The sequence below is a fragment of the Mus caroli genome, chromosome 2 (assembly GCF_900094665.2).
Source record: "Mus caroli chromosome 2, CAROLI_EIJ_v1.1, whole genome shotgun sequence".
Taxonomy (NCBI): Eukaryota; Metazoa; Chordata; class Mammalia; order Rodentia; family Muridae; genus Mus; species Mus caroli.
The window spans coordinates 71,810,604-71,835,006 of record NC_034571.1 but is presented as its reverse complement, the minus strand read 5'-3'; the positions used below and the strand labels follow the sequence as shown (position 1 = coordinate 71,835,006).

General features: G+C 39.5%; 1 protein-coding gene across 1 annotated transcript in view; it reads left to right on the top strand.

The window, feature by feature from the left end:
• Window positions 1-24,166, top strand: part of Ccdc141 (coiled-coil domain containing 141) — a 164,163-nt gene extending 139,997 nt beyond the window's left edge. The window contains exons 19-26 of the mRNA XM_029474525.1: window positions 1,896-2,036; window positions 3,211-3,405; window positions 4,852-5,035; window positions 9,258-9,370; window positions 12,780-12,896; window positions 17,719-18,572; window positions 21,277-21,449; window positions 22,060-24,166. Coding sequence (XP_029330385.1) covers window positions 1,896-2,036; window positions 3,211-3,405; window positions 4,852-5,035; window positions 9,258-9,370; window positions 12,780-12,896; window positions 17,719-18,572; window positions 21,277-21,449; window positions 22,060-22,241 — 1,959 coding nt within the window. The 3' untranslated portion in view covers window positions 22,242-24,166. The remainder of the gene's footprint in view (window positions 1-1,895; window positions 2,037-3,210; window positions 3,406-4,851; window positions 5,036-9,257; window positions 9,371-12,779; window positions 12,897-17,718; window positions 18,573-21,276; window positions 21,450-22,059) is intronic.
• Window positions 24,167-24,403: the final 237 nt, after the last annotated feature.

Genomic DNA, 24,403 nt, shown 5'->3' with positions numbered 1-24,403 from the left:
CCCTATAGGTGGAACAACAATATGAACTAACCAGTAACCCGGAGCTCTTGTCTCTAGCTGCATATGTATCAAAAGATGGCCTAGTCGGCCAACACTGCAAAGAGAGGCCCATTGGACTTGCAAAATTTATATGCCCCAGTACAGGGGAACCCCAGGGCCAAAAAGGGGGAGTGGGTGGGTAGAGGATTGAGGGGGTGGGTATGGGGGACTTTTGGGATAGCATTGAAAATGTAAACGAGGAAAATACCTAATGAAAATAAATTAAAAAAAAAGAAAGAAAATGATAATCATGGTGAATAAAAAAAAATAAGGGATATGAAAAGATTGTACCTCAGTTTTCTATTAATAACTCAGGGTAGTTTCTTTGTACTTCAGTATTATAAATGGTACCACATTTGTCCCTTCGTGCTAGAATTAATACATGTACATTAAAATATCAAGTGTCACAGAATGTAGATGTGTATTTAATAGCCATTTCATAAGAATACCAGCTTAATAGAACATTTTAAATATTTCCTGGCCTTCTGATATAGAAGTCATTTTCAAAATCTGAAGTTACAGCATTTTCCAATCTTTCTGGGCATCGTTGACTTATCTGTTAAAATGGTTTATAACGTCTCCATTCTTGGTTCTGTCCATAGTGCAAAACTAACATTCAGCAATGTCATTTTCTATGTAAAAAAAAAACAATATTGATTCTGTATATGGATATCCTATGCACAAACTGTATAAGTATAATAATTTCTACATAGACAGGTCTGCCAGAGCCTTGCATGTAGTTTGTTCCAAGAACAGTTAAAGATAAAAATCAATGTTTTATTTTCACACTATGGAGGGTTTGGAGTGAGCATTCTGAGAAAGCATACATTTTCTGGGGCAGATGTATTTTTCTATATTATGGACCTAAGGTGTAACATGTGCACGGCTTTTATACACTCTCAGGTAATTTGTTTGCTGTCATTGAAAAGAATTTTAATGCATTTCTAACTTTTCTTTCCATCATTCAGATTTATCAGCCGTGACGTGATTCCTTCTTGTTGTAAAAACTCCCATATAATCTTAGGTTTATGTTTTCTTTGTGCTTCTTTTTGCTGATAATATAAAGTGAGAGCTGTCTAGGAGGGTACTTACCCTTCATGAATATGTAGAAGCAACAGAAAGCAAAATGTTTAAAAGTACCAGGTTGCTTAGAGTTCTAGTGCGTGGGTAAAGATGAACTGTTTGCAAGACTGTCATACTATGCCCTGCCGACATGAAGCCAGCATTGCCCTCAGTGGCGATGACTCTTGCTTTGGGTTTTTAATTTGTTTGTTTGTATTTTCAGAGTTAATGGTCTATATCTAAAGAGTAAAACTATCTAAATTTTGCTCATGGAAATAACTTCAGCTGGGCAAATAAAATCCCTTTCTCACTAAATTTCATGTACTGTACTAAATATTTTAAGAGTCAGCCCCTCGTTGACCTCTTCATCATGAACAGCTCTTTGGAGTCTTAATGATTTTTTATACATAATGACTTTGAGAGAGTACTATGATATGGAAAGATTTGGAACAATACTAGCATGCAGAAAATAGAACGAGTGTCAAAATTATACCAAAGGAATACAAATAAGAACATTTGAGTTAGCAAGAGTTTATGTTCAAGATGTTAGATACTTTCTTGTTTAGCAACCAATGGGATAGTTTGTAACTGTACTCAATTAAAAATCATACATCAGAAATTACTGTCATTGAAAGATGAATGTCCGTATAAAGAGTTAGTTTTGAATGAAATTATTCTGAACACATTTTTAAGATTATGAATTTGAAAATGTTTAGCTATTTTGATTCACAGAAATGAATATTGACTTTCCAATTTTAAGGGGATTATAATTTTATTTTTTTATTAAACTGTAGCTCAAAGAGTCATTCAAAGACATAAAAAAGAAATTCAACAATCTGAAGTTTAATTACTCCAAGAAAAATGAGAAATCTCGAAACTTAAAGACTCTTCAGTATCAAATCCAACAAGTGGATACATATGCTGAAAAAATTCGGGTAAGGAGAAAGTTGTGTGTGTGTGAGCATGTGCACGTGCGTGTGTGTGCATATGCATGTGCATGTGTTTGTGTAATTACTACAATTTGTGCAAAATAACTGCAGTCCAGGCATAACTCTATTTTACAGAATTGATGTGAGAAGGGTAGCTTTCTATTTTTATCATACTTTGACTTCTTATAGAAAATGATGATTTATCTCATTTCTCCTTTACAAACAACAATTTTATTCTCTATAATTCAGAGTTGGCTTTCCTGGGAAGGGTTTAGTTATGTGCTTGGTATCCAGTCATGTGATGGTGATTTTAAACAGATGGACAGGAAAGAGTTCATAGAATGATACATGACAGCCTTCTACCCAGAGAACAACTTCTATCACCTGCAATCGAGCGCGCCACTATTCTGAGAGTTTTCTAGCTTATTCACTGTTCAAATTTCCTGCTGACACCGGAAAACAAAGGAAACGGGTGTGCTCTGGGCGTACCATGTGTGTGTAAATGTTGCATGTGTTCAGTGTGTGTAAATGTTGCTTATTAGTTAAGCCAGGTGAGAACTGTCTCTACAAACACTCACAGGTTATTCTAAAAACATTCTAGACTCTTGCATTTGACAGTCACCATGACCACCGGCATGTATGGTTGCCCTGTTGGCTGCAGCAATACATCGGACCTTCTGGCCCCATCACTGTACTCTAGCACCAGTGATGCATGTTGAGATGTCTTATGTTGTGTTAGCACTGGAATGCTTTCTGCCAGACACACAGGTCTGTGTGTTTTCATGCTTCTTATCACCTGTTCATGCATGCACACACATTTCCTTCTTGTGACCTTCACTCTCTTTCCTTCCTTGTCCCCACACATGCTCAGAGTGTCTATCATAGATTCCAGAGCTCCTGATGACTACATATACACATACATATACACATACATATACACATACACATTACATATACATGATCTAGATTATTTGTAGGTTATTTATTTATGAATACTGACTGAATAAAATATCTAGGAGAGAGCCTATTCTTTCCAAAATGCACTTACAGTGATTATAATTTTAAGATACCAGAATTGTGGAGGCAACACATTTTCCCAAGTTATTCTGTTTTACCACTAACATCATAACTAATATACAATTTCCTGTTAAAAACCTTTTACCCCCCCCCCAACATACAGGCTCTAAGGAAGAAAATGGAAAAAGTTAATAATAAGACATCTGATTCATTCTTAAGTTATCCAAGTAATAAAGCTAACATGCTTTCGGAAGCCATGGAGGATTTGAAAAAGAACGTGGATGACTTTGACAAAGTTGTGACAGATTACAAAATGAATTTGGACCTGACTGAGCATCTTCAGGAAGTAATAGAGGAGGTATTTTCTTCTTGTTATAATTCTATTCTTGCCATATTGCTACTTCAGAAAAGGCATTGTCCTGAGCATGGTGTAAGAGGTTCCAAGCGCAGGTACAGTTTAGCCTCTATAGTAAGACTCTATTTCAGAAGAAAAGAAAAAAATCTTGCCTTTTAAAAAAAATGCAGTATTAGTTACTGCTGTCATGACAGCCCTGGCCATGCTCCCCTTTGTTATTGATTTAAGGTAATTCCCAGAAGTGAAACTGTCTGGTCAAAGGCGATGAACTGCACAGGGTTTTGTTTTTCTGCACTGTCCAGTGGCTCTGAAGAAAGCTTTGGTTAATTTACTCCTTCTCCCAGGACCATCAGAGTTTCCATTTCTCCATCACCTCTATTCAAACTGTCTAACCAGTGATACCACACAACCACTGCTAGAAAGCTGCCTCAACACTCAAGCAGCCTACTTATTTCACAACATTTGAAAGCATTTCAGAATAACCTGAGACTGGAATATCTCAGGTGCTTCGTTACTGGTGTTGTAACCTTTGTTACTGTGAAGGGGACAGTGGTAGTCCACCTAAAACATATGACATTTGACAAGGTCCGGTCACTGCCTCATATTTTATATCAGAGAAACAACACCTAAGAGTCTTGCGTGTCCTTTGTTGCCTATTATTCTGACATACAAACTGTCTTTACAGTTAATACAGTTGAGTATTTGGACTTAACACCACATTATGGATGATCGTATTATTCTGTGAAACATGATGTACAGGTTTATTGAAGCTTCTTGGCACTTACTTAATGCTAGCTTTTCACAGAGTCCTGTTTTGCTATTTTTTACCTAGCACAAATGACTCTGGCCTGGGGCAGACATTCCTCCTGTCACGATTACTTATTTTTAGAGAAAAATCGTTTCATACCTCCACTGTGCTTCAAAATAATGACTAGGTTTATTTCATGAAGGTAGAATTCTGTTCTTTGGATGATAGTTCTTTGACCCATATCTAAATTTCATTCAATATATATATTACTTGTTCTTGTAGACTAATAGCAGTGTTTGTTGATTATAGTAAATTTTGAGTATTATCTACCCAATGTTTCTATTCTTTTTAGTGAGCAACTGATTTTGCTGCTTGCTCTTAGAAGTGTACAACAGTGTCTTAAGAACTATATTTTAGGCAAATCTAGGAAGGCTAGAGAATCAAAGCTATTTCTACACTTTTGCCTTCTAACTTTTCTTGTGTGTATTCTTTAATTATACTTTTAAAATATGTGCCCTGGTACACCTGCAAATATATATGACTGTGTGCTGATATTTTCTTTAATATGACTTGGAAAAGTTTAAAGACTATATGAACATAAAGTCTGAGAAAATCAAAACCTGAAGCATCCTTGGTCAGTGTGAAGAACTTCAAAAGGACACGTACGTCTCTTGACTCTGCTTTCTTCCATTTGAATATAGTGTAACTTTTGGTATGAAGATGCAAGTGCCACTGTTGTGAGAGTTGGGAAGTATTCCATGGAGTGCCAAACAAGGGAAGCTGTGGACATCCTCCACAGGCAGTTCAATAAGTTTATTACTCCCTCGGTGCCCCAGCAAGAAGAAAGGATTCAGGAGGTCATTGACCTTGCTCAACGCTTATATGGTGAGCTCATGTGTGATAGTGATTTGCCAATGAACGAATCTATTCTGAAACTGATCCAGCAGGAAACAGATCAAAGCCCTCACTATCCCCACCTAGGCTGAGAAAAGTCTGTTCTACAGCCAGCAAAAGTAAGCAGTAGGGAATAACGCCCCTACTGTTCTTCCCACAGTAGGAGATGAAGCCTGGTTTTAAACTCTCTGGTATCAGCCCTTCTTCCCTAGTAACTCTGTAGTGGATCCTTTCTATTCTCAGAACCAGAACCACACTCTATAAAGACACAGAGTGTAATGTCCCCTAAGTGATTCTGTGAGCGTAAGAAGATTCCGTGATGCTGGTTTCAAAACTTCCCCTAAGGATTTCCGTCCTCTCGCTCCCATGAAATTTGATTTGTGGATTGAAGAAATGACTAGAGAACTCTCCCTCGTCTTCCACTCACTTGTAAACACACGGGAGAACTCTTGTCACTCCATGACTGCTTTCTTCTCCTCCGTGATGAGAGAGTGGAAGAAGCCTCTCCATAAAGGAAGTCCCTTGGTGCCAATAATGCTAAGAGAGCAGTTCCATGGATTCTCTGATGGGACTCCTGGGAGACGAAGGGAGATCCCCAGGGACCAGGCAAAGGCAGCCCAGAGCAAGACATCAGAAGGTGGTTCAGAAATCATCCTCTGGCTGCCCAGAGCCACTCCAGCTCCCGACAGACATTCAGTCCACAGTATGCAGCCTTACTCCCAGACAGATGCAAGATGCACTGTACTGCCTAATAGGCAATCCTTGAGAATAAATTGTCTATTTTTTCCAAAGGAAAATAGTAGCAATGCACAAACACTAAAATATAATCTGGAAAGCTAATGAGAAGAAACAGATGTCTCTCTCTTGCCATTAGTAAACGCTGTAAGAAAAAGTCTGAAGGGCATCACTAGCACTGCGGATATCTGTCTCTATTTTACACGTGATAGTATAGACTCCCCTTTGTCTGTTTTCTGTGCTTGCAAGGGGGAGAATATAATATGCTGTATTAATATATAGTACCTGTTCAATGTCAAGACATGGTAAGTACTTACAAACACCCTATAAAAGCCATAATCTTCTATACTTTGCAGAGTTTTTTGTCCTGCCTTTTGTGTGTTCTGAGTCTTATTACTAACTGATATGTGCATTATCACATGTTAGTTGTTATTTGGATTACCCCATTAGAATGTAATCTCCATGAGACATAAAGCCTTGCCTGTTAACTTGAGCATCATTGTACATACTAAGGGCTCAGTAACTGTTGCAAGAATAAAGGAATAATAGAATACTATGATTGAAAATATGGATTCTATGAGTTTTCACACATTTATTATCGAGTCTACACACCTTTTAAAATATTTTATTTTATGCCTGTGTGTGTGTGTGTGTGTGTGTGTGTGTGTGTGTGTGTACTAAACAGGCCATTTAGAGGTCAGAGGACAAATTGCAGAATCAGCTTTTTCTTTTTACCATGTGAGTCCTGGGACTTGAACTCAGGTCACTAGGTTTGGCAGCAAGCACCTTAATTCACTGAGCTATCTCACCAGACCAAGAAACTATACATCTTTTAAATTGCATTATGCAATTATGCTGAGAATATGAAATAAAGTCATGCAGACAACTAAAGCATTGCTGAACCCTGAACACTTAGATTTTGCATTTATTTTGGGTGGGGTAGAGAGATGTATGCCACAGTGATCATATAGAGGTCAGAGGACAGCCTGTGGCAGGCAGTTCTCTCACAACACCATGTGGCTCTCAGGGTCCTAGCTCAAGTCACCAGGCTTGAAAGCAAGTGCTCAACCATCTTACCAGTCAGAATCCTAACTTTTAATGCAGATAAATGTATCTCAGAAATTGATAGTGAATGCCTATTTTGCCTATTATGCGTATCTGTATTGATTGTGTGAAAACAAAGAAGATACAGTACCTGCAGTCAAGAAATGTGATCTAGACCTAAAAGTCACCACGTTGCAAATGCTTGTCTTTTGTTATATGTGTGACTTTTCTCTTCTGTTACTGGTGTTAGAGATTGAGTTTGGGGCCTGTCATAGTAGGTTTTTGTCAATTTAACACAAACCTAGACATACCTATCAAGAGGAAATCTCAGTAATAATTGCCTCCGTCAGCCCATTGGTTGTGCAAACTTTATATGCCTCAGTACAGGGGAACACGTGGGCCAAGAAGTGGGAGTGGGTGGGTGGGGGAGTGGGTAGGGAAGCATGTGGGGGATTTTTGGGATAGCATTGGAAATGTAAATGAAATAAATACCTAATAAAAAAAAGGAAAAAAATATAATTGCCTCTGTCAGACTGACCTGTAGGCATGTCTGTGGGACATTTTACTGATTGCTGATTGGTTTGAGGATGCCAAGATCACCATGGGTAGTGCCATTCCTGAGCAGGTGAGCCTGAGTTATATAAGACAAGTAACTGAGCAAGCGAAACAAGGAAGCCTGTCAGTAGCATTCCTTTATGGCCTCTGAGTCAGTTCCTGCCTTGAGTTCTTCCCTTGGCTTCTCTTGATGATGGATTATAAACAATAAGCCAAAATAAATCTTTCCCTCCTCAGGTTGCTCTTGGTTGGTATGTTCCCAAAGCAACAGATAAGGGAACCAGAACAGGGACTCCGAGATACGAAGCAAGCACTCAGTTACTCTTACACCCATAGCCCAGAATGAGTATCCTCTCATAAGGAGTGTGTTTCCAGATGGCTTTCAGATCTGTCTTGGTGGTACATGGTTGTGGAATTGCCTGAGTTCTTTTGGATATGAACCCCTCATCAGATGTAAATCCGAGGCAAACACTGTCTCCCATTACGCACATGGCCTTGGCGAGTTGCTCCACATCTCACTCTGTGGAGCCTTTTCCTCTGACACACTCCCATTTGTTTAGGTTTGCTTTTGTTCCCTAGGTTTTCAGAGTCTCATCTGAAAACTTCCACTCAGATTCTTTGTGCTTTCTTCTAGTAGTTTTAACATTCTGGGTCTTGAAATTGATTCTTTAATCCAGTTCAAATTGATTTTTCTAACTCATAAACTGGAAAGAGATTGTGGTCAAGGCCCATTCTTTTACTATATAGAGATAGATAATAGATGATAGATAGATGATATGATATGATATAAATAGAGATGATAGAAAGACACACAGAGAGTATGGATAGAGATAGAGAGATAGCGATAGGGGAGATAAAGATATGTAGGAATATTTGAACATAGATTTACTGTCTCAGCTTGTCCTTGGATTAAATTATTTCAGAGAATTAAAATTACACACATCTGTGGCAGACAGGTTCCAAGGAGATGATAGAGAGCCTTGAATGTCATCCTGGGAAATGTATATTTTCCAAGTGGTGAAGCATTTCTGAATGTCCTGGATAGGAAACCCTGATTCGTACTGTGTCTTTAGAGCACTAATATAGTGACATTATTTAGGCTACATACAAGTGGCAATGGTGCAGCAAATGCACTCTATTTTAGGACTCCTGGGCTAGTGAGTTTTCCATTACTGTGGCAAAATAGCTGGCTCAGAGTTTCAGAGCCATCTTTCCATGCCTGCCTTGTTCCACTTCTTTGGGTTTGGGTTCGATAGAATGTTTTGGCAACAAGACTGTGTAGTAGAGAAGGCTTCTCACATTACAGCATCCAAAAGAACAGGGAGTGATAAAGAAAAGCCTAGGTACAAGATATTTCTTCAAAGGCATATTCCCCAAGCAACCCATTTCCTCTGATCCTCTCCACTTTCCACAGGATCTACTACCTCCCAATAGTCAATTCAGTTACTAACTGAGCAACGAACAAATCCACTGATTCAGTCAGAGGTCATTGGATCCTTTCCAACAGTCCAACCTCTGAACATAGCATTGAGAACCAAGACTAGCATTGATATTTCCTAATCAAACCACAATCCCGACAGGGTAATGGCGCACACCTATAATCCCAGAATTTAGGAAATGGAGACTATAGAGTGAATTTAAGGCCATGTCTCACCTTCATCCCTCCCTACCCCGCAACCCAATATCCAAATATATCTAAACACTGGGCCTTTAAAAATGCCTGCATTCACTGATTTCTGTTCATTGTGTGTTTGCTAGGAAATTACTATCCACCAGCATTTACAAAAGACACTTAGGAGATGAATTGGCATCCAGTTTTTTTCCTATTTTCTTGTTAAGAAGTCTCTTTACATATAGGTTTATCTTTGCTCCTTCCCAGGTTTGGAAGAGGGGCAGAAATATGCGGAGAAGATTGTCACAAGACACAAGGAGATTCTTGAATCTATTACTGAGTTATGTGGGTCTCTCGTGGAACTTAAAGAAAAACTGATGGTAATTTCTTCTTTCTAGAATATGTATTATCAAGCGATATAAATAAAAATGTGTTAATCAAATGTCTTCTGGTACAGGGATGTTCTACAACAAATTCTCAAGAGGCACAATATGCACATTTGTTTCACAGCATTCTAACATGATTATCTGGGGGGTTGTGATAATTAATCCTGTTTCTTTCCCATCACTGCAGAGAAAAATGTTGCTGGGAATGAGGGCTAAATACAATTAAGGTGTCTTGTTTGTATTTCTGTGGACCATATCCCAGAGGATAAATGTGTACCGTTAAAACCAAAGCAAAGTTTATATTAAGGACTCTTGGGTTTATGTTCATAAATAATAGATGTGATAGCTTCCTTCCTCCAAATTATGGCACCAAAGAAAATAACACTAATATTCAGGTATTGCTTTTATTGAGCATGTAGTACTATGGAAGTCTTAAGCTAACCATCACAACCTTCATAGAATTAAAATAAAATAATATGTGGAAACAGGGTAAATACTTATGATGGCTATGATGGACAAATGCCAACTAAAGGAAAAATATGTTGTTATGCTCTGAAATGTTTTGATTGATGCTGCTTTTACAACTTAATGAAGTGAGCTGGTTGAGGGTAATAGCTATGTCACCAAGAGCATAGGTTCTACATCAGAACTCAGTTGCCTTGGAATACCTTTGGGTTACAACTTGGGTAAATTGTTTTAATCTCTATGGGACTAGATTCTCTAACCCCATGGATTGGAATGGATGCCAGTGTGGTCCCGAGGCTTGGGTGTGAAGCTGTTCAGTGTTACTGGGTGTGTCATCATGTGGTTCACGCCTATTAGTGAACTTGCCATTCAGGTGGAGTTACATATTTTATGGCAAAGAGTTTTATGATTTTTCCATGTCATAAACTTGAACATTGACTCAATTTAGATAAACTGGGGAATTTTAACTGGGTACTTACATAACTACGTTGCCATTTCCCTTCTGTTAAGCATCGAGATTTTTCAACTTATTATCTTTCTATCATTTTTTCATCACATTGCAGTGAACATCTTTGTGCTTGACTTTTTCATTCTTTTGCTGTATTTTGTGCTATCGACACATAAATTCCCCAATGTGGATTTAAAGAATTTAATTGAAATGCTATGCAAAATTACCTTGTATAAATATTTTACAATTGCAAAACTACTAGTGTGACTAAGCCATATATCCTAGATTATATTTGTAAACATCTCACCTCTATTTCAACTCCCTGGGTTCCTGTTTTTTTTCCATTTTATACATGTATAAAATGAAAATCCTCCTTTCTCAGACTCTGCTGGCCATCATCTATAGTACCCTCCTTTATATTGGACATCTTCAGCTTAATGAAATCTCGTCTCTTCAAATGTGATTCTTTTCCATCCTTAATTTCCATGGCTCTGTTCTTCTTGGAAGAACTGCTTCTGCAACCTGCCTCTACTCTCTCATTTTCTATGCCTTGGTCACTCCCTTCAGTTAGGATTATTTTGCTATTTTGCATTTCCAATCCAGCATTCAGATACTCTTTTATTCTACTTGCAAGTCCCTTGATTCTATATCTGGTGTGATTCCCCTTTCTGAATATTGCTGGGCTCACGTCCTTTTATGTTAAAAGCCTTCACTACATGACCCTTCCATGGTTTTGAGACCTGTCACATTCTCCATTGCTTCTAGATTCATTGCAGTTCCTGTCTGACCTTCCTTAGTGTTTCTACTACTAGACTTTTACTTCAAGTGCATGACCCTCTAGTTATCAAAATGTTATCCATACCCAAAGTTAAATAGAAATATCAGTTTCCCTACACAAATCTTCCTTATTCCTCCCTTGTTACTCACCGATAACACTAGTGATCTTTCTCATTCGCCTTAGTCTGTTCCAGCTGCTATATTAAGTACGATAGTCCTGGTGATGGATAAGCAAGAGAAATGTGTTTCTCACCATTCCAGAGGTTAGTAAGTCTGAAGTCAAGATGAAGGTGGTTTAACCATTGGAGTTTCTGCTTCTCTGTAGTCACTTCATTCCAAATTTATGAGGTCTGAGCGCAAAGGGTCTCTTAAATCTCTTTTACAAATTCACTAATGCTTTCCTGAGGGCCCCAACTCTTCTTATATGGGAGCTATTAAAGAGAGGATTCACAAACTGAAAAGGATAAAATAGTGGTGAAAATTCATTGCTGTTTGTGTACCAGTTTGACACGTTAAAAAGGCTTGCATACTTATCATCTCTGGTGATTTCCAAGGAACCTTGAGATGGAGAGAATACCTTTGTTGTTTGATACTTTTTGGTTTCCAGTGTTGTTTGTTTGTTTATAAGACAGAGTTGTCACTATATAACCCTTGGCTGTCTTGGAACTCTCCATGTGGACTAAGCTAACTTCAAACTCAGAGATCCAAGTGTTTCTGCCTCCCTAGGCTAAGGATTAAAAGTGTGTTCTAGGAGGGTTGCTTTCTGTCTTCCAGGAGAAAGATATGGGTCCAAGGAGATTAGAAGTGCTGTCCCTGAGTCTTCACAGCCACTGATAGTAGATCTGGAATTTGAAGTTACATCTAATTTAACACCAAGAATTCTTTCCACAACAGCTGCCATTGTGGTTTAGATTCCAAGTGCGTATTAGTGCCGAGTGACTCATCCAGTAATACAAACCAGTTTCATTTTAGAGTAGAGATTCAAAGCTCAATTTCCCCAGTAGGTTCTTTGAGCAAGTGTAATGTGCACTTTGGGAAATGTGCCTGCTTCCATAACCATCTAACACCGTGATGAACACACAACAATCTTCTACTATAATACAAACATTGTTTGCAGCCATGTCCACCAACACTTGATGCACCTGTGCCTCCATTTCTCTCCACAAATGCTTGGCCCTCAACCTGACCCCCTGCCAGTGTGTAAAGCCCCACTACCTCTGACTAAAGCTGAGCCCCATAAAATACAGGAATGAGTAATACTCTCAGGAGACAGCCTGTGTTCCCAACTGTTCTATTTCTTTCCTCTTTCCGATATTCTCCCAGTCTGCGTGTGTGGATTCCCGGGCTCTCCTCTTTATTCTCCTCCAGAGACCTCATCATTTCTTCCTCACTGATGCCCTTCAGCCTCCTAGTGGCTTAAAGTGTCCTATACAGTGATTCCCATCTTCAGAGAATGTGCTGGCAGGAACATCCTACAGTAACAGTCACTTCATTCTTTACAGGGCCTTGGAACCATTGGTTTTACTGGCAATGAGCTCTAAAAAAGGGCTGAGCAAGAAGAGAGCTGGGAGCTTGAAGTGGAACATTGGTCTCTTGTGGAATGCAGTTACTGAAAAGTTGCTGTTGGCTTATTTTTTTTTCCGGGTGGTTAGCATATGGCATTATTTCTCTAATTTTTCTAGCTCTCACTCTCACTAAACTTGCTTTGTACAGCAGGGAGAGGTTCCAAAGATGAATTCAAATTTGGAAGATTTCCATGACCTTTGCATTGATCTGCTAAAGGAGCCAGGGAAGGATGAGCAGAAAACATTCAATGAAGAAAGGAATGAGGTAATGAAAGTATTTAGCTTCAACCCTGTGTTATTTTGTCTTTGAGATTTGTGTATATATATATATATATATATATATATATATATATATATATATCAACTCTGTCTCACCCATCAAGTCAAGTTTCTGAATATAAGCTCACTGTGAGTTTTCGCTAGCTACCCTTACTTGGTCATTCTCTCTCAGGTTTCTCTCTGGGTCCCCTCTACTGAATCCTAGAGCGATAAGCATCTACTCTCCCATCTCTTGCCTAATGACCTTTTCATCAATCTTATTTCATTTTATTTGAAAACCTGTTAGAGCATTACCAAAGGGGAAGCTTTTAAAATTGTTTTACACGAACCATTAGGAAATATTAGTACATAAAACCAGGCTCCATGTTTTTCCTCTAGACTCTAACACCACATGATATTTCTAAGCATCTGTACTAAGGTACCGAATCCAGCTAAAATATAAATACTACTTAAACAGATGTTTAAACCTTTTATCATATACATGTAAATTAAAGCAGCTAACTAGGGGATGGCAAATACTCATGGATACAAAGGCTTTCAAAGGTCTTGTTTAAGTGGCCAGACCCTTCCAGGCCTTCCCTATGGATAAGAGGCTCTATTTGTAGCTGCTGTATTACAGTTAGGCTTGATTTTTTTTCTTTGTCAATGTGCCTGTTTCTAGTTTTATTCTCCTGGATGAAAAGCAAACCAAACATGTTTCCCAGCAGCCCCCAAATTAACAAAATATACTTCTATGATAAAAGAGTTAAACACACACACACACACAATTTGTAAGTTATTTCATGAACCAAGATTTCTTTTCTTGCAGTGAGTACAATTCTTCTAGATTCTTTATACGTCTTTTTCCCCCAGATTGAATCTGTGTCAAAGTCCAGTGCAATCCTACAGCTCCTAGCCAGCGTTAATACCATGAAGCAAGCTACTTTTTGAGTGGTACAATTTGGAGCCTTTTACACCTGGGTCTCCTCTAAGTACAAAAAAAGCTGGCTAGCCTTAGTCATCTATCTGACTTCAATCTCCTATCAAATGGTCCTTAGTTATTCTTATCCAAGTCAGGGTTTCTTACCTGCAACACTCCTGGCATTTTACCCAGAGAAAGAACTTCTCTGGAGGGAGTGAAGGTCTTATGTATCATAAAATCTGTAACAGCCTTGTGCCCCTTCTGTGAGCCCTCCTGTTACTTAGCCTGTCTGGGTCTGTGGATTGTGGCATGATTATCCTTTACTCTACAGCTAATATCCATGTATGAGTCTATACCATGTTTGTCTTTCTGGGTCTGGGTTACCTTACTCAGGATGATATTTTTCTAGTTCCATCCATTTGCCTGCAAGTTTCATGATGTCATTGTCTTTAACAGCTGAGCAATGATGTCATTGTTCTTAACAGCTGAGCAAAATGCAACATCCCCTTGCTATTTCCTGACTCATGCTCATAGCATTGCTGTCTGCCTAACCTGGACTAGGAAAACAAATATCAATGGGAATAACCAATATCCCACTTGGAGAGCAATATCATCCCTTATTCATGTGCAAAGACAACCAGTTAACATGATAAAGAGTAGTATTAAATACACCAAGTTTTAAAATCTATGGTTTTAAATATTTTTGATTTGTTACAATATTATTTTTTTAGTTCTATAAAATTTCCTATATCATGTGTTAGATGCATTTAATAAAGACTCAGAAACAAAAGTCATTGCTGCTAAAGCAACCACACTCACCTTTTATACCTAGTAAAGGGTTTTTTTAATCTTCCTTTTATCTATTTTTATTAAAAGAAACAGATGCAGCCGGGCGTGGTGGCGCACGCCTTTAATCCCAGCACTCGGGAGGCAGAGGCAGGCAGATTTCTGAGTTCGAGGCCAGCCTGGTCTACAAAGTGAGTTCCAGGACAGCCAGGGCTACACAGAGAAACCCTGTCTTGAAAATAACCAAAAAAAAAAAAAAAAAAAAGAAACAGATGCCTTTAAATAAAACAGATGCAACTTATTCTCACTGACAGGTGACTTTTATTTTAAAATAAATTAAAAGACACACTAGATCATCAGTCGTTTACAATCAAGTGAAGGCCCCAATTACAGCTGTCAAGAGTTCTGACTGGCATCATTTCCTGCTCTGTCTGCTGTCGTTGGTACAGACAGCATAATGAACGGGCAGCAGTGCGCTTCATTCTCAAGCAGCTCAATCACACGTATGCGCTTATTGTCTCTCCTATTTACATATAGGTCAGATGTAATGATTCTCCAAAACCTCCAAAGGGCAAATTAGAGGAAAGCCCCAGGTAGAAACCTAGGAGCACACTGAACTCAGTCCTGATACCCTTAAATGCTGTGAGTCTTCCTCAGGAAAAAAACAAAAAACTAAAACTAAAACAACAACAACAACAACAGTTCTACAGAATGATTATAAAAAGATATTTACGACAGGAAGTTTCTTCTGAGATAGTGAGGTCCTTCTCATGTATCCTGACTCCTGGAAGGGGTAGAAGGCAATAAACAATCGCACCAATGTAATGCACATAGCATTGTCAACAGATAACTGCTGGTGTTTTATCCCTAGGCTTGGTGCTGAAGCTAAAGCCATAGCAATATCCGAAAACTCCCAAGGTTAAATGGCAGCACAGAGTATTAAAGGACTTGCCTAAAGCCATGGGACCATTTGGTAGCTGATGAGGGATTTGGATGCTAGCACTGAGAGGTGCTAGGAGGGATTGGACAATCATCTGATCTAATCTCATGTTAGAATTGAAGAAACTCAGGCAAAGGGGCATTAAATAGTTTCCCCTCCAGAATGACAGAAACTAATACCAGAGGTGGGCAGGTAGCCTGGTCCTTTTGGATATCAGTAAAATGCCTCTTCCAGGAGGACCAAGAGGCTCTCCCAGGACTGCACCATAAACATGAGCTGTTTGTAGTGATACCGTGGGTGCCAGGTTGACCCTTTCCTTCTGTCTCCCCTGCTGTGTGCAGGAGAATTAATAAGCAACAGAATGGAAGTGCCTCTCTTTGAGAGAGTTCAGTGGAGTGTGCTTATCAGGCTGGGAGGATAGCCCCTGGTTCTTCTCATCAGGGCATGGAATGGGTGTTAGACTTTACAGAGACTGATGCCTCAGGAGACGAAGAAGAGTAAAGGCTCTCTTCCCTTTTCTGATCCCTTTCTTTACCATGTTATACAAGGGTCCTAAGGTCTCTGGTCCCCTTTTGTCTGTCCTTGAGCCCTCCGTGGGCCTTTGTACAGAAAGTCCCCTGCCTAGTATTTTTATTTACTTCCCACTAATCCGAGGAATCTTCTTTATCCTAAAGAAAGAACACCTAATGTAGAGATAATTAGGATTGCAAAGGGTCTGGTATTCCTTTACATGTGTGGTGTGCACTTCTCCCTATGCAATGTATTTTGAGGATTGATTCTGCTCAGTTAGGTCAATGGGTCTACAGTATGATTCCTTTCCAGAACTGACCCTACGCAAAGGCAGTGATTATAAACCCAATTGATTGTGCCTACCTGTGGAAATCAAAGTTCACCAGTCATGCCAGACATAAGAACCAGGGCAGAGGTGTTATAATGAATTAAAAGGCACTGTATCATTAGGTATATACATGGCCAGGGATGTTAGAGGAAGGGTATGCATAGAAGATTAAAAGGCCAAGAGCGGGAACTGGGGAAAAGCTTCAGTCAGGAAAGTACTTGCCACACTCATGGGGACTCAGTTCAGGCTCCCAATACCCTGTAAAAAGCTCGGTCCCACTGTGTGCCTGTAAAAGCAGCTCTAAGGAGATGGAGACAGGAGGCTCACTAAAGCCCACTGGTGACACAAGTCTTAGTGAATTGGTAGCCTGCAAGTATCAAATTAAATAAAACAACAACAGTAACAATGGAGGAAGATAGCCAGTGTGGATGCCTGGCACCCACACACATATGCACATCAGTGAGTACACACACATATGTAAACGTATACATATCACATACCTAGCAGAAAAACAAAAAACAAAAACAAAAGCTAACTATACCTGTTGAGATGGTGTGGGAAGAGAATCAGGATGAAAGCAGAGAGCCTAGAAAGATGTATGAGAAACAAATTTAGAACAGGGTCATGGTCAGCAAATCAGAGCGGAATTTCCCAACTGATTTCCCAGAACTCGTCGGAAAGATGCAAGTGTCTTATGGAAACAGTGATTCCATGCTGGGAAAATTAGAAACGGTAGTTGCTACCTGTGAATGTTTGCATACTTTATTCATAAGTGAAAAGTGTAGACATTTGGCAAACTATACCTCATTGAGCTTCAAAAGTAGTGATTGTAACATTTTAAAATGACTTGGAGGACTGTCTGCCCATTTCCATGTTGATAACAAACGCAGAAGGACCAAGAGCCAAATGAATGTGGTCAGAAAAAATATTTACATAAAATATACCTTAGTTGCTTGCTGAAATGACTGCTCTGTGGGTAACTCTTGGTTAGTGTCAAAGGCATAATTTACTATGCTTTCAGGAAATCACTTATTCGATAAACACACTTGTAGTACCCCCCTCCTAAGATAACTGAACAGAAGTAGGAATTGAATAAGAATTTGGTCGGGAGAGAATTTTACCTATGGCTCTTAAGTAGTATTTCAGTTCACTTGAGGGCGCTTTGAATATTTTTGGTCATGGTCATGGGAGAGTTCCCAATAGACATCTGGAGTTCAGGGACTCTGGCACCATCTCCCTGAGGCTTACCTTAGGTTTTCATCTCACGCTGGGCGTCATTTTAGTGGGAGGCTGGGGAAAAAAGTGTATCCACCTAATGAAAACTTGACTTTCCTCCTTTGAAGGGGCAGGTGCAGGGAGCAGATGTGTTGGCCATCAATGGAACAAGAGAAGATAGGCTTCCCATGGACTTGAGGCAGACCTCCTCTGACAAAGAGGTCAGCGCCCAGGGTCTGATCCTTCCAGAAGACACGCTATCTGGAGAAGAATCTGAGTGTATCTCATCTGATGACATCTCTTTGCCTCCACTGCCAGTGAGCCCTGAGTCCCCTCTGGCACCATCAGACATGGAGGTAGAAGAACTTACCAGCTCCTCTGCCCTCGCCCTGCACATCAGTGGCTACAGGATGCATCCAGGGACAGGTGGTCTAGGAAAGGCCCAGGATTCTGTTCTTCCCTCACCCATTGCTTTTGCGGATGGGGGCCATAGTAAGAAAGACACATTTACAAGTCATTTTGAGAGGCCCTATCCACAGTTGAAAGCTGAATCCTCATTAGCCTCCAGAGGATCAGCAGAGATGAGTACCAAGTTGCATATCAATGTGAAATGTCCAGCGAGCATGCCCCATGAAGTGCACGACAAAGCTTTACAGCAATGCTCCCAGGCTCGGGAGAGCTCACTAGAAATGCAGGAGAAAGTGCATGCTGATTCTAACGTCACTAAAATCCAAGACAGGCTGCATGCTGCCCTTGATGTGTCCCCTGGCCTCGGCTCTCAACCAGACACCAGCGGGAACTATCAGAGGCGAGTAGGTCCCCAAGGAGACAAGAAAAACTCATCCGCAGAAAACAGCGTGGTCAGCCTAGCTGGCCAGGCGCCTCATTTCTCCAGGCTGCTGTCCAATGTAACTGTCACGGAAGGTTCCCCGGTGACTTTGGAAGTCGAAGTAACAGGATTCCCAGAGCCTACACTGACATGGTGGGTAGCCTATAATGACAAGCCATAGACAGAAATAAATAACTGCTGAGAGTATCTCATTTTGTGTGGACTAACCTAGAGGTTCAGGGCTGGCTGACTAACCCTCAGGACACTCAACCCTGCATGCTTTGGTCTCCACTTTCATTTAACTAAAAGCTTTGTAATGCCGTGGGGGTGGGGAGTAACCATCTAATATAATGATTGAACACCACACACACACACACACACACATACACACACACACACACACACACACTGCCCAGAAGCCCTGGAAGTTGATTCTGCTTGGTTATCTTTCCATTTAACATTCCTCATTTTTAATAATCAGGTCTTGAAATGCCAACCCTATTGTCTGCTTCTACATTGGAATGGCATTGTCTTAGCTTGACACCCTTCAGGGACTTAAAAAGCCTAAGACACCGTAGATTTTTTTTTCTTCCCCTTCTCACTCATTTCATCTTCTCGACAGAACTGTGGGCACCTTTGTGATAATTTGTTTTGCTAAGGGTCCTTTCAAAAAATACCTTTGGGAGCCAGGCAGTGGTGGCACACGCCTTTAATCCTAGCACTTGGGAGGCAGAGGCAGGTGGATTTCTGAGTTTGAGGCCAGCCTGGTCTACAGTGTGAGTTCCAGGACAGCCAGGGCTACACAAAGAAACCCTGTCCAAAAACCTTCGGTATAAAATATGGAAATACTTTTATAGCTGCTCCAGGTGCCTGATAATAAGCTTATTTTTGGAAAGTGATGTAATACCTGAGCCGTGAACAGTGGGACCTCACTCTAGAGACATGGTTACCTTTGTAAAAGTAAACCGTAAAGCCAAAGGCTCTGAACCACTTGCTGTGAATAGCAAAGTTGTTCTAGCTTTTTCATGGGACTTACTTCTAAACCTTCACAAGATTCTCATCCTGAGGCCAACTCACATAAAAACACACTTAAGGAGGGTCGGTGAGTTTATACTGACAGGCTAATATTTTATCAGAAATTTTCTGTACGATTTGTTTTGTTTGTGCATGTCTCATTGATGGTACTTGACTTGTGAAGCAGATATCTAAAGAATTTAGGAGAAAATTTTGGGGCTCAAATAGTACAAGAATCTGCACTTGCGTAAGTGTAGAAATGAGCACTTTTTTGTTTTGTTATTTTTGCAATTGCATGTTTTTTTTTACAAATAAAACCTTTTGTATTTATGAATTCAACAGTTATTTATTTCATAATTAAATACTAGTTCACCCCAAGGAAAGATGTTGTCTGAGGTGTTTCTTATTTTTCTCCATACAAACAAACAGCTCCATTAGTACATATCACTGAAGAATGGTGGCATATGTATTGTTAGAGAACTATTGCAAATTGTAAAACATAAAACCATTTTGCATCAGATCTAGAGTTTTTCCCAGTGAACAGTTGATAGGCTATCAAGGTGTTATGCATTCCCGGGACACTCTGAAGATGCAAAAGTATCAATTAAGTAACGGGGACAAAAATTGACCCTGGGAGCTGGACCAAGCATGAGGACCTGGTTTCATATTAAAAGTTGGATACAGTGACAGGCATCTGTAATCTCGGTCCTAGGGTGGTGGAGATAGAAGCTGAATCAGTGAGCTTCAGGTTCTGTGGGGGAGACCCTGACTCAGACAATCAAATACAGAGCAGTAAAGGAGGCATCAGCATCTGGCCTTGACACACATGCATCCATACATGTACATACACACATGCATACATGCACATACACAAATGCATACATACACATACACACATGCATACATACACATAACATATACACATGCATACATACACATAACATATACACATGCATACATACACATACATACACACATGCATACATGTGCATACATACATGCCCACACATATACATATATTCCAGACACATACAAAGAAAACTGACTTGGGTTTCTCATCAGTCCTTGTATGGAAGTATTTATAAATAGATGTAGAGTATGAGATATCAATTCTTTGCTGTCTAAGATGATCCAGGTAAGTATTCATGCTCATGGAGAAATTTGAGAAATAGGTCACTTATAGTGTAATGTCATGTCATACATCAAAGTGTAATGTCATATCACAAATGCATTTTATAACGAGGAGTCATTGTCTTCTAATGAATTTAATTCACCAATAAAATGAGCTCCTTTCAGCAGGAGTGGTAGAAAGTCCCTCCTTTCACACTGTGCGTTTGTCCTGCTGGGAGGCTCTGGTAAATTAACACAAAGGGCCAACAAGCCTCACTGCCATACCAAGGTCAAATGGGAGTCACAAGTGCTGCTAAAAGCTGCAGAGAGGATGAAGTAGGCTGGATATGCAAGTGCCACTTCACACTCTAGCTAACTGTTGCCACAAGGAAACGGTGACCCTGGATGACCAGATGGCCTGAGTTTTGTTGTTGTGTGTGTGTTGTTTTGTATGTGTGTTTTAAAGAGTAACTGGATATATGTATTTTCATCTATAATATTTTAACTGTTAAATATTATCACAGAACTTTCATAAACATGATCTAAGTCAGTCGAGATAATTTTCTGGCTACAGGTTGATACACAGTATCCTTGGTGTCTCCCATAGCTAGACAATCGCTGCTAATTCTAGGGTATACCACAGTGGGAATGGGCCTGATGGTCAGAGCAGTGAGAACTTGGGAATGAGGGAATCAAGAAGTGAGCCTGACTTAAAACCGACTCTCTGCTTTAGGTTCAAGAAGGGCCAGAAACTGTGTGCAGATGGACACTTACAGGTCTTGCACAAGGACACAAAGCATTCGGTGTTCATTCCGAAGGTATGTGAGGCAGATGCTGGCCTCTATGTGGCTCAAGCCCAAAACTCTAGTGGCACCCTGTCTTCCAAAGCCATCCTCCATGTGACAGGTAATCATGGGCCACCAATTACGAGAATAAACTGGATTATGCTGTGTATCATCTATGTCAGTGTATCAGTAATATACTGGCTACTTACACGATAGTGACATGTTGCCATCAATGGACATTGTTATGAGCCTAAAAGACAATATGATTGTTTATTTTCTCATGCATCACACAAAGCGCTCCTCCAACACACACACACACACCAATTTATCTCCACTTTGACTAATCCCACTGCTAGGTGAAATAGTTGTATTTTCTCTACGATTTAACATACTTGGGAAACATGGGAAATTATGTACAGTGAGTAATGATACATTTCATACTCTAGGAGGAGAGAAATTCTGTCTAATAAGCTGATCTCTTGTTTAAAGGCATGTGAATACGCACATAGATCACAAGGATCATAGGGTTTTGACCTAATTTTCAAATCCAAATGTTTTTCACTTCTTTCACTGCACTCATAACCATCTCTTTGTAGGGCATTGCATCAAACTGAGGTTGTGATTCTCAATGTTGTATTATCTTCCATTAACTGTGCTTTTCACATTTTGATCTTGTTTACCAAACAAACTTGACCTATGCTGTCTCAACCTACTCTACATTCCTACGTCAGAGGATGTCACTATCAATAACCATTCCTCACGATGGCCTCTTGGGCTTGATGTTGGAGAACAGATGTGCCATCAGCTTCGAAATGGAGTCAACCTTTCTATTAGCTCTGAATGTCATGTCAAAATGACATCCAGGCTGCAGGAGGGGACCAGTTTTCCCCGTCCTTCCACTGCTGTGCATTGACCATCCTGTGCATAACTGTAGGCAGGTCCTACTGCATCTGATATTGCTGCTGCTGCTGCTGAACACTGTGTAGCCCTTTACAAGGCATCTCAGTGCCTCCCTTTCCCAGCTGGAAGAGGGGCTCATCTACCTCTTGACAACTAAGTTTTTTATTTTATGTCCTGTGGTGATCTAGCCAATGGAAAAATACTAAGAGAAGACTCATTACAATGCTTGGTGTGATTTGCCATCATGTTACTCATTACCCATTAAATCCCTTTCAGATTCTGATCTTTTAGAATATTAAATGAAAAGAGCGCTGTTAATATGTAATTCCCAACTACTCCCTTGGGGGAGGGTAAGACTGATGTTCTATGAATTAGAGTTTAAATTCCTTTCTAACTTCTTACAACTACATCCTTTTCAAAGGCTCTGGACGGTAACCTCTGGAGGATATAGTTAGGGTGTTTTAGAGGGAGTCTGGGTAAGATAGAAGAAGACAAATCTAGCCTTCTTTTGTGCAATTATCTCTGTAATATTGAAGAATGTTGTATGGATTCCTAATACGAATTATTAAAAAAAATAAGAGAGGTGTTTGTTTTCATATTTTAAACTTTGTCATGCTAGGGTAAAATCTTAAGTTGAAAGAATAATTTATTACAGATTTTTGATGAAGGGAAGAAATTAATTATGTTGCTGGAAGACTGTCTACAAATAATCAAAATATTTAAATAGAATATATTTGATGTGATATTAAAAAGCTACTGAATGTTGTGGAAGATAAGAAATGTCTAGTCTAGTAAAAAATTGGCCTATTTTTTCTTGTCCTGTGTATACAATTTAATTAAAAAATTGTAACTGTTTTCTTTCAAGTTTTGACAGAAAGCTATTAAAATCTTATATATACACGTCATCCTGAGGACCTCAATCTTTTCGCTCTCATTATTTTGTCCAGTTTTAAGATTTTCCGTATCGTACCTAGCTGCTATGGCCCATGTGGAAGGTAAACCATAAAATCTATTCACGCCCAAAGGAGGCAAACCGGTAACAAATTCCATCCTGTCACACTTTCTAGCATTTATTAATTTGATGAGGTCTCTGTTCCAATGCTGTCACCCTGGTTGTATTTAGGTTTGAAGATTGCCAGAGCTTGTGAATTGCAAGTTCACTTTACCTGTTTCGCTTCAGTTAATATTTTTCCTTCAGGGAGCCAAATGATATAGACCTTTATCATGATGTATGACCCACTAAGACCTGTAAAATCCCCCAGAGATGCACATTTGTATGTGTGTATAAATTGAGCCCATGTGTTGGAGAAAAATACTATGTGGGTATTCAAGATATAGTTCAAATAGCTTTGTAAATATCTCATCCATCTTGGGTATGAGTGGAATATTCATGCAGCAGCGAGGAATTCTAAGCTAGCCATAAGACTATTCTTCTATTAATTAATAAAAACAAAAACAAAACACCTTAAGTATGAGTCTCCTTACTGATAGAGTTCCTATCTTCACTGAAGAGTTTTGTATATTGAAATTCCAGGCCACTGATGAATTGTCCATCTTGCAGTAACTAGCTTCCCACCCATGCCTAGAAGCACCTCAAGGAAACTCCGTGGGTCACACATACACAGAAAACATGGAAAAGGACAAAGGGGTTTGTCGGAAAGAACGGTTCCAGCAGCAGAGGAGGACGGTGACAGAGGGGACATGAAAATGACTAAAATTCATCATGTATGAACTCTCAATGAACTAAAATGGGAAAAAAATGTGAGAAAATTTAAGTAAGGCCTAAGATGAATTAAAAGTAAATACATAATTTATATCTATCCACTTCTAGGACCTATTCTAGGCAGTAATATAAACATATTTTCAAAAAGAAGATCAAAATGGAATGAAAGTAAAAATTATACATGTGCTCAATACACCAAAGGAAGGCAGAGACATGTAAAGTGGGTTGCTGGGAAGGAGGAAAAATCACTGTTGTTCTGATATTCCAATAAAAACTTATATTGACATTGGGTGTAGCTTTATACACTTAGTTCCAAAATAAATATACTATAGGAATTCTTATTTTGTGTTGCTGGATTCTTTGTAACATGCAAAACATTTGAAAATCATGACTTTCAGTAGATTGCTGCCTGATTTCCCTCAGGCAGCGTGTAGTTCCGTCACCACATAGCT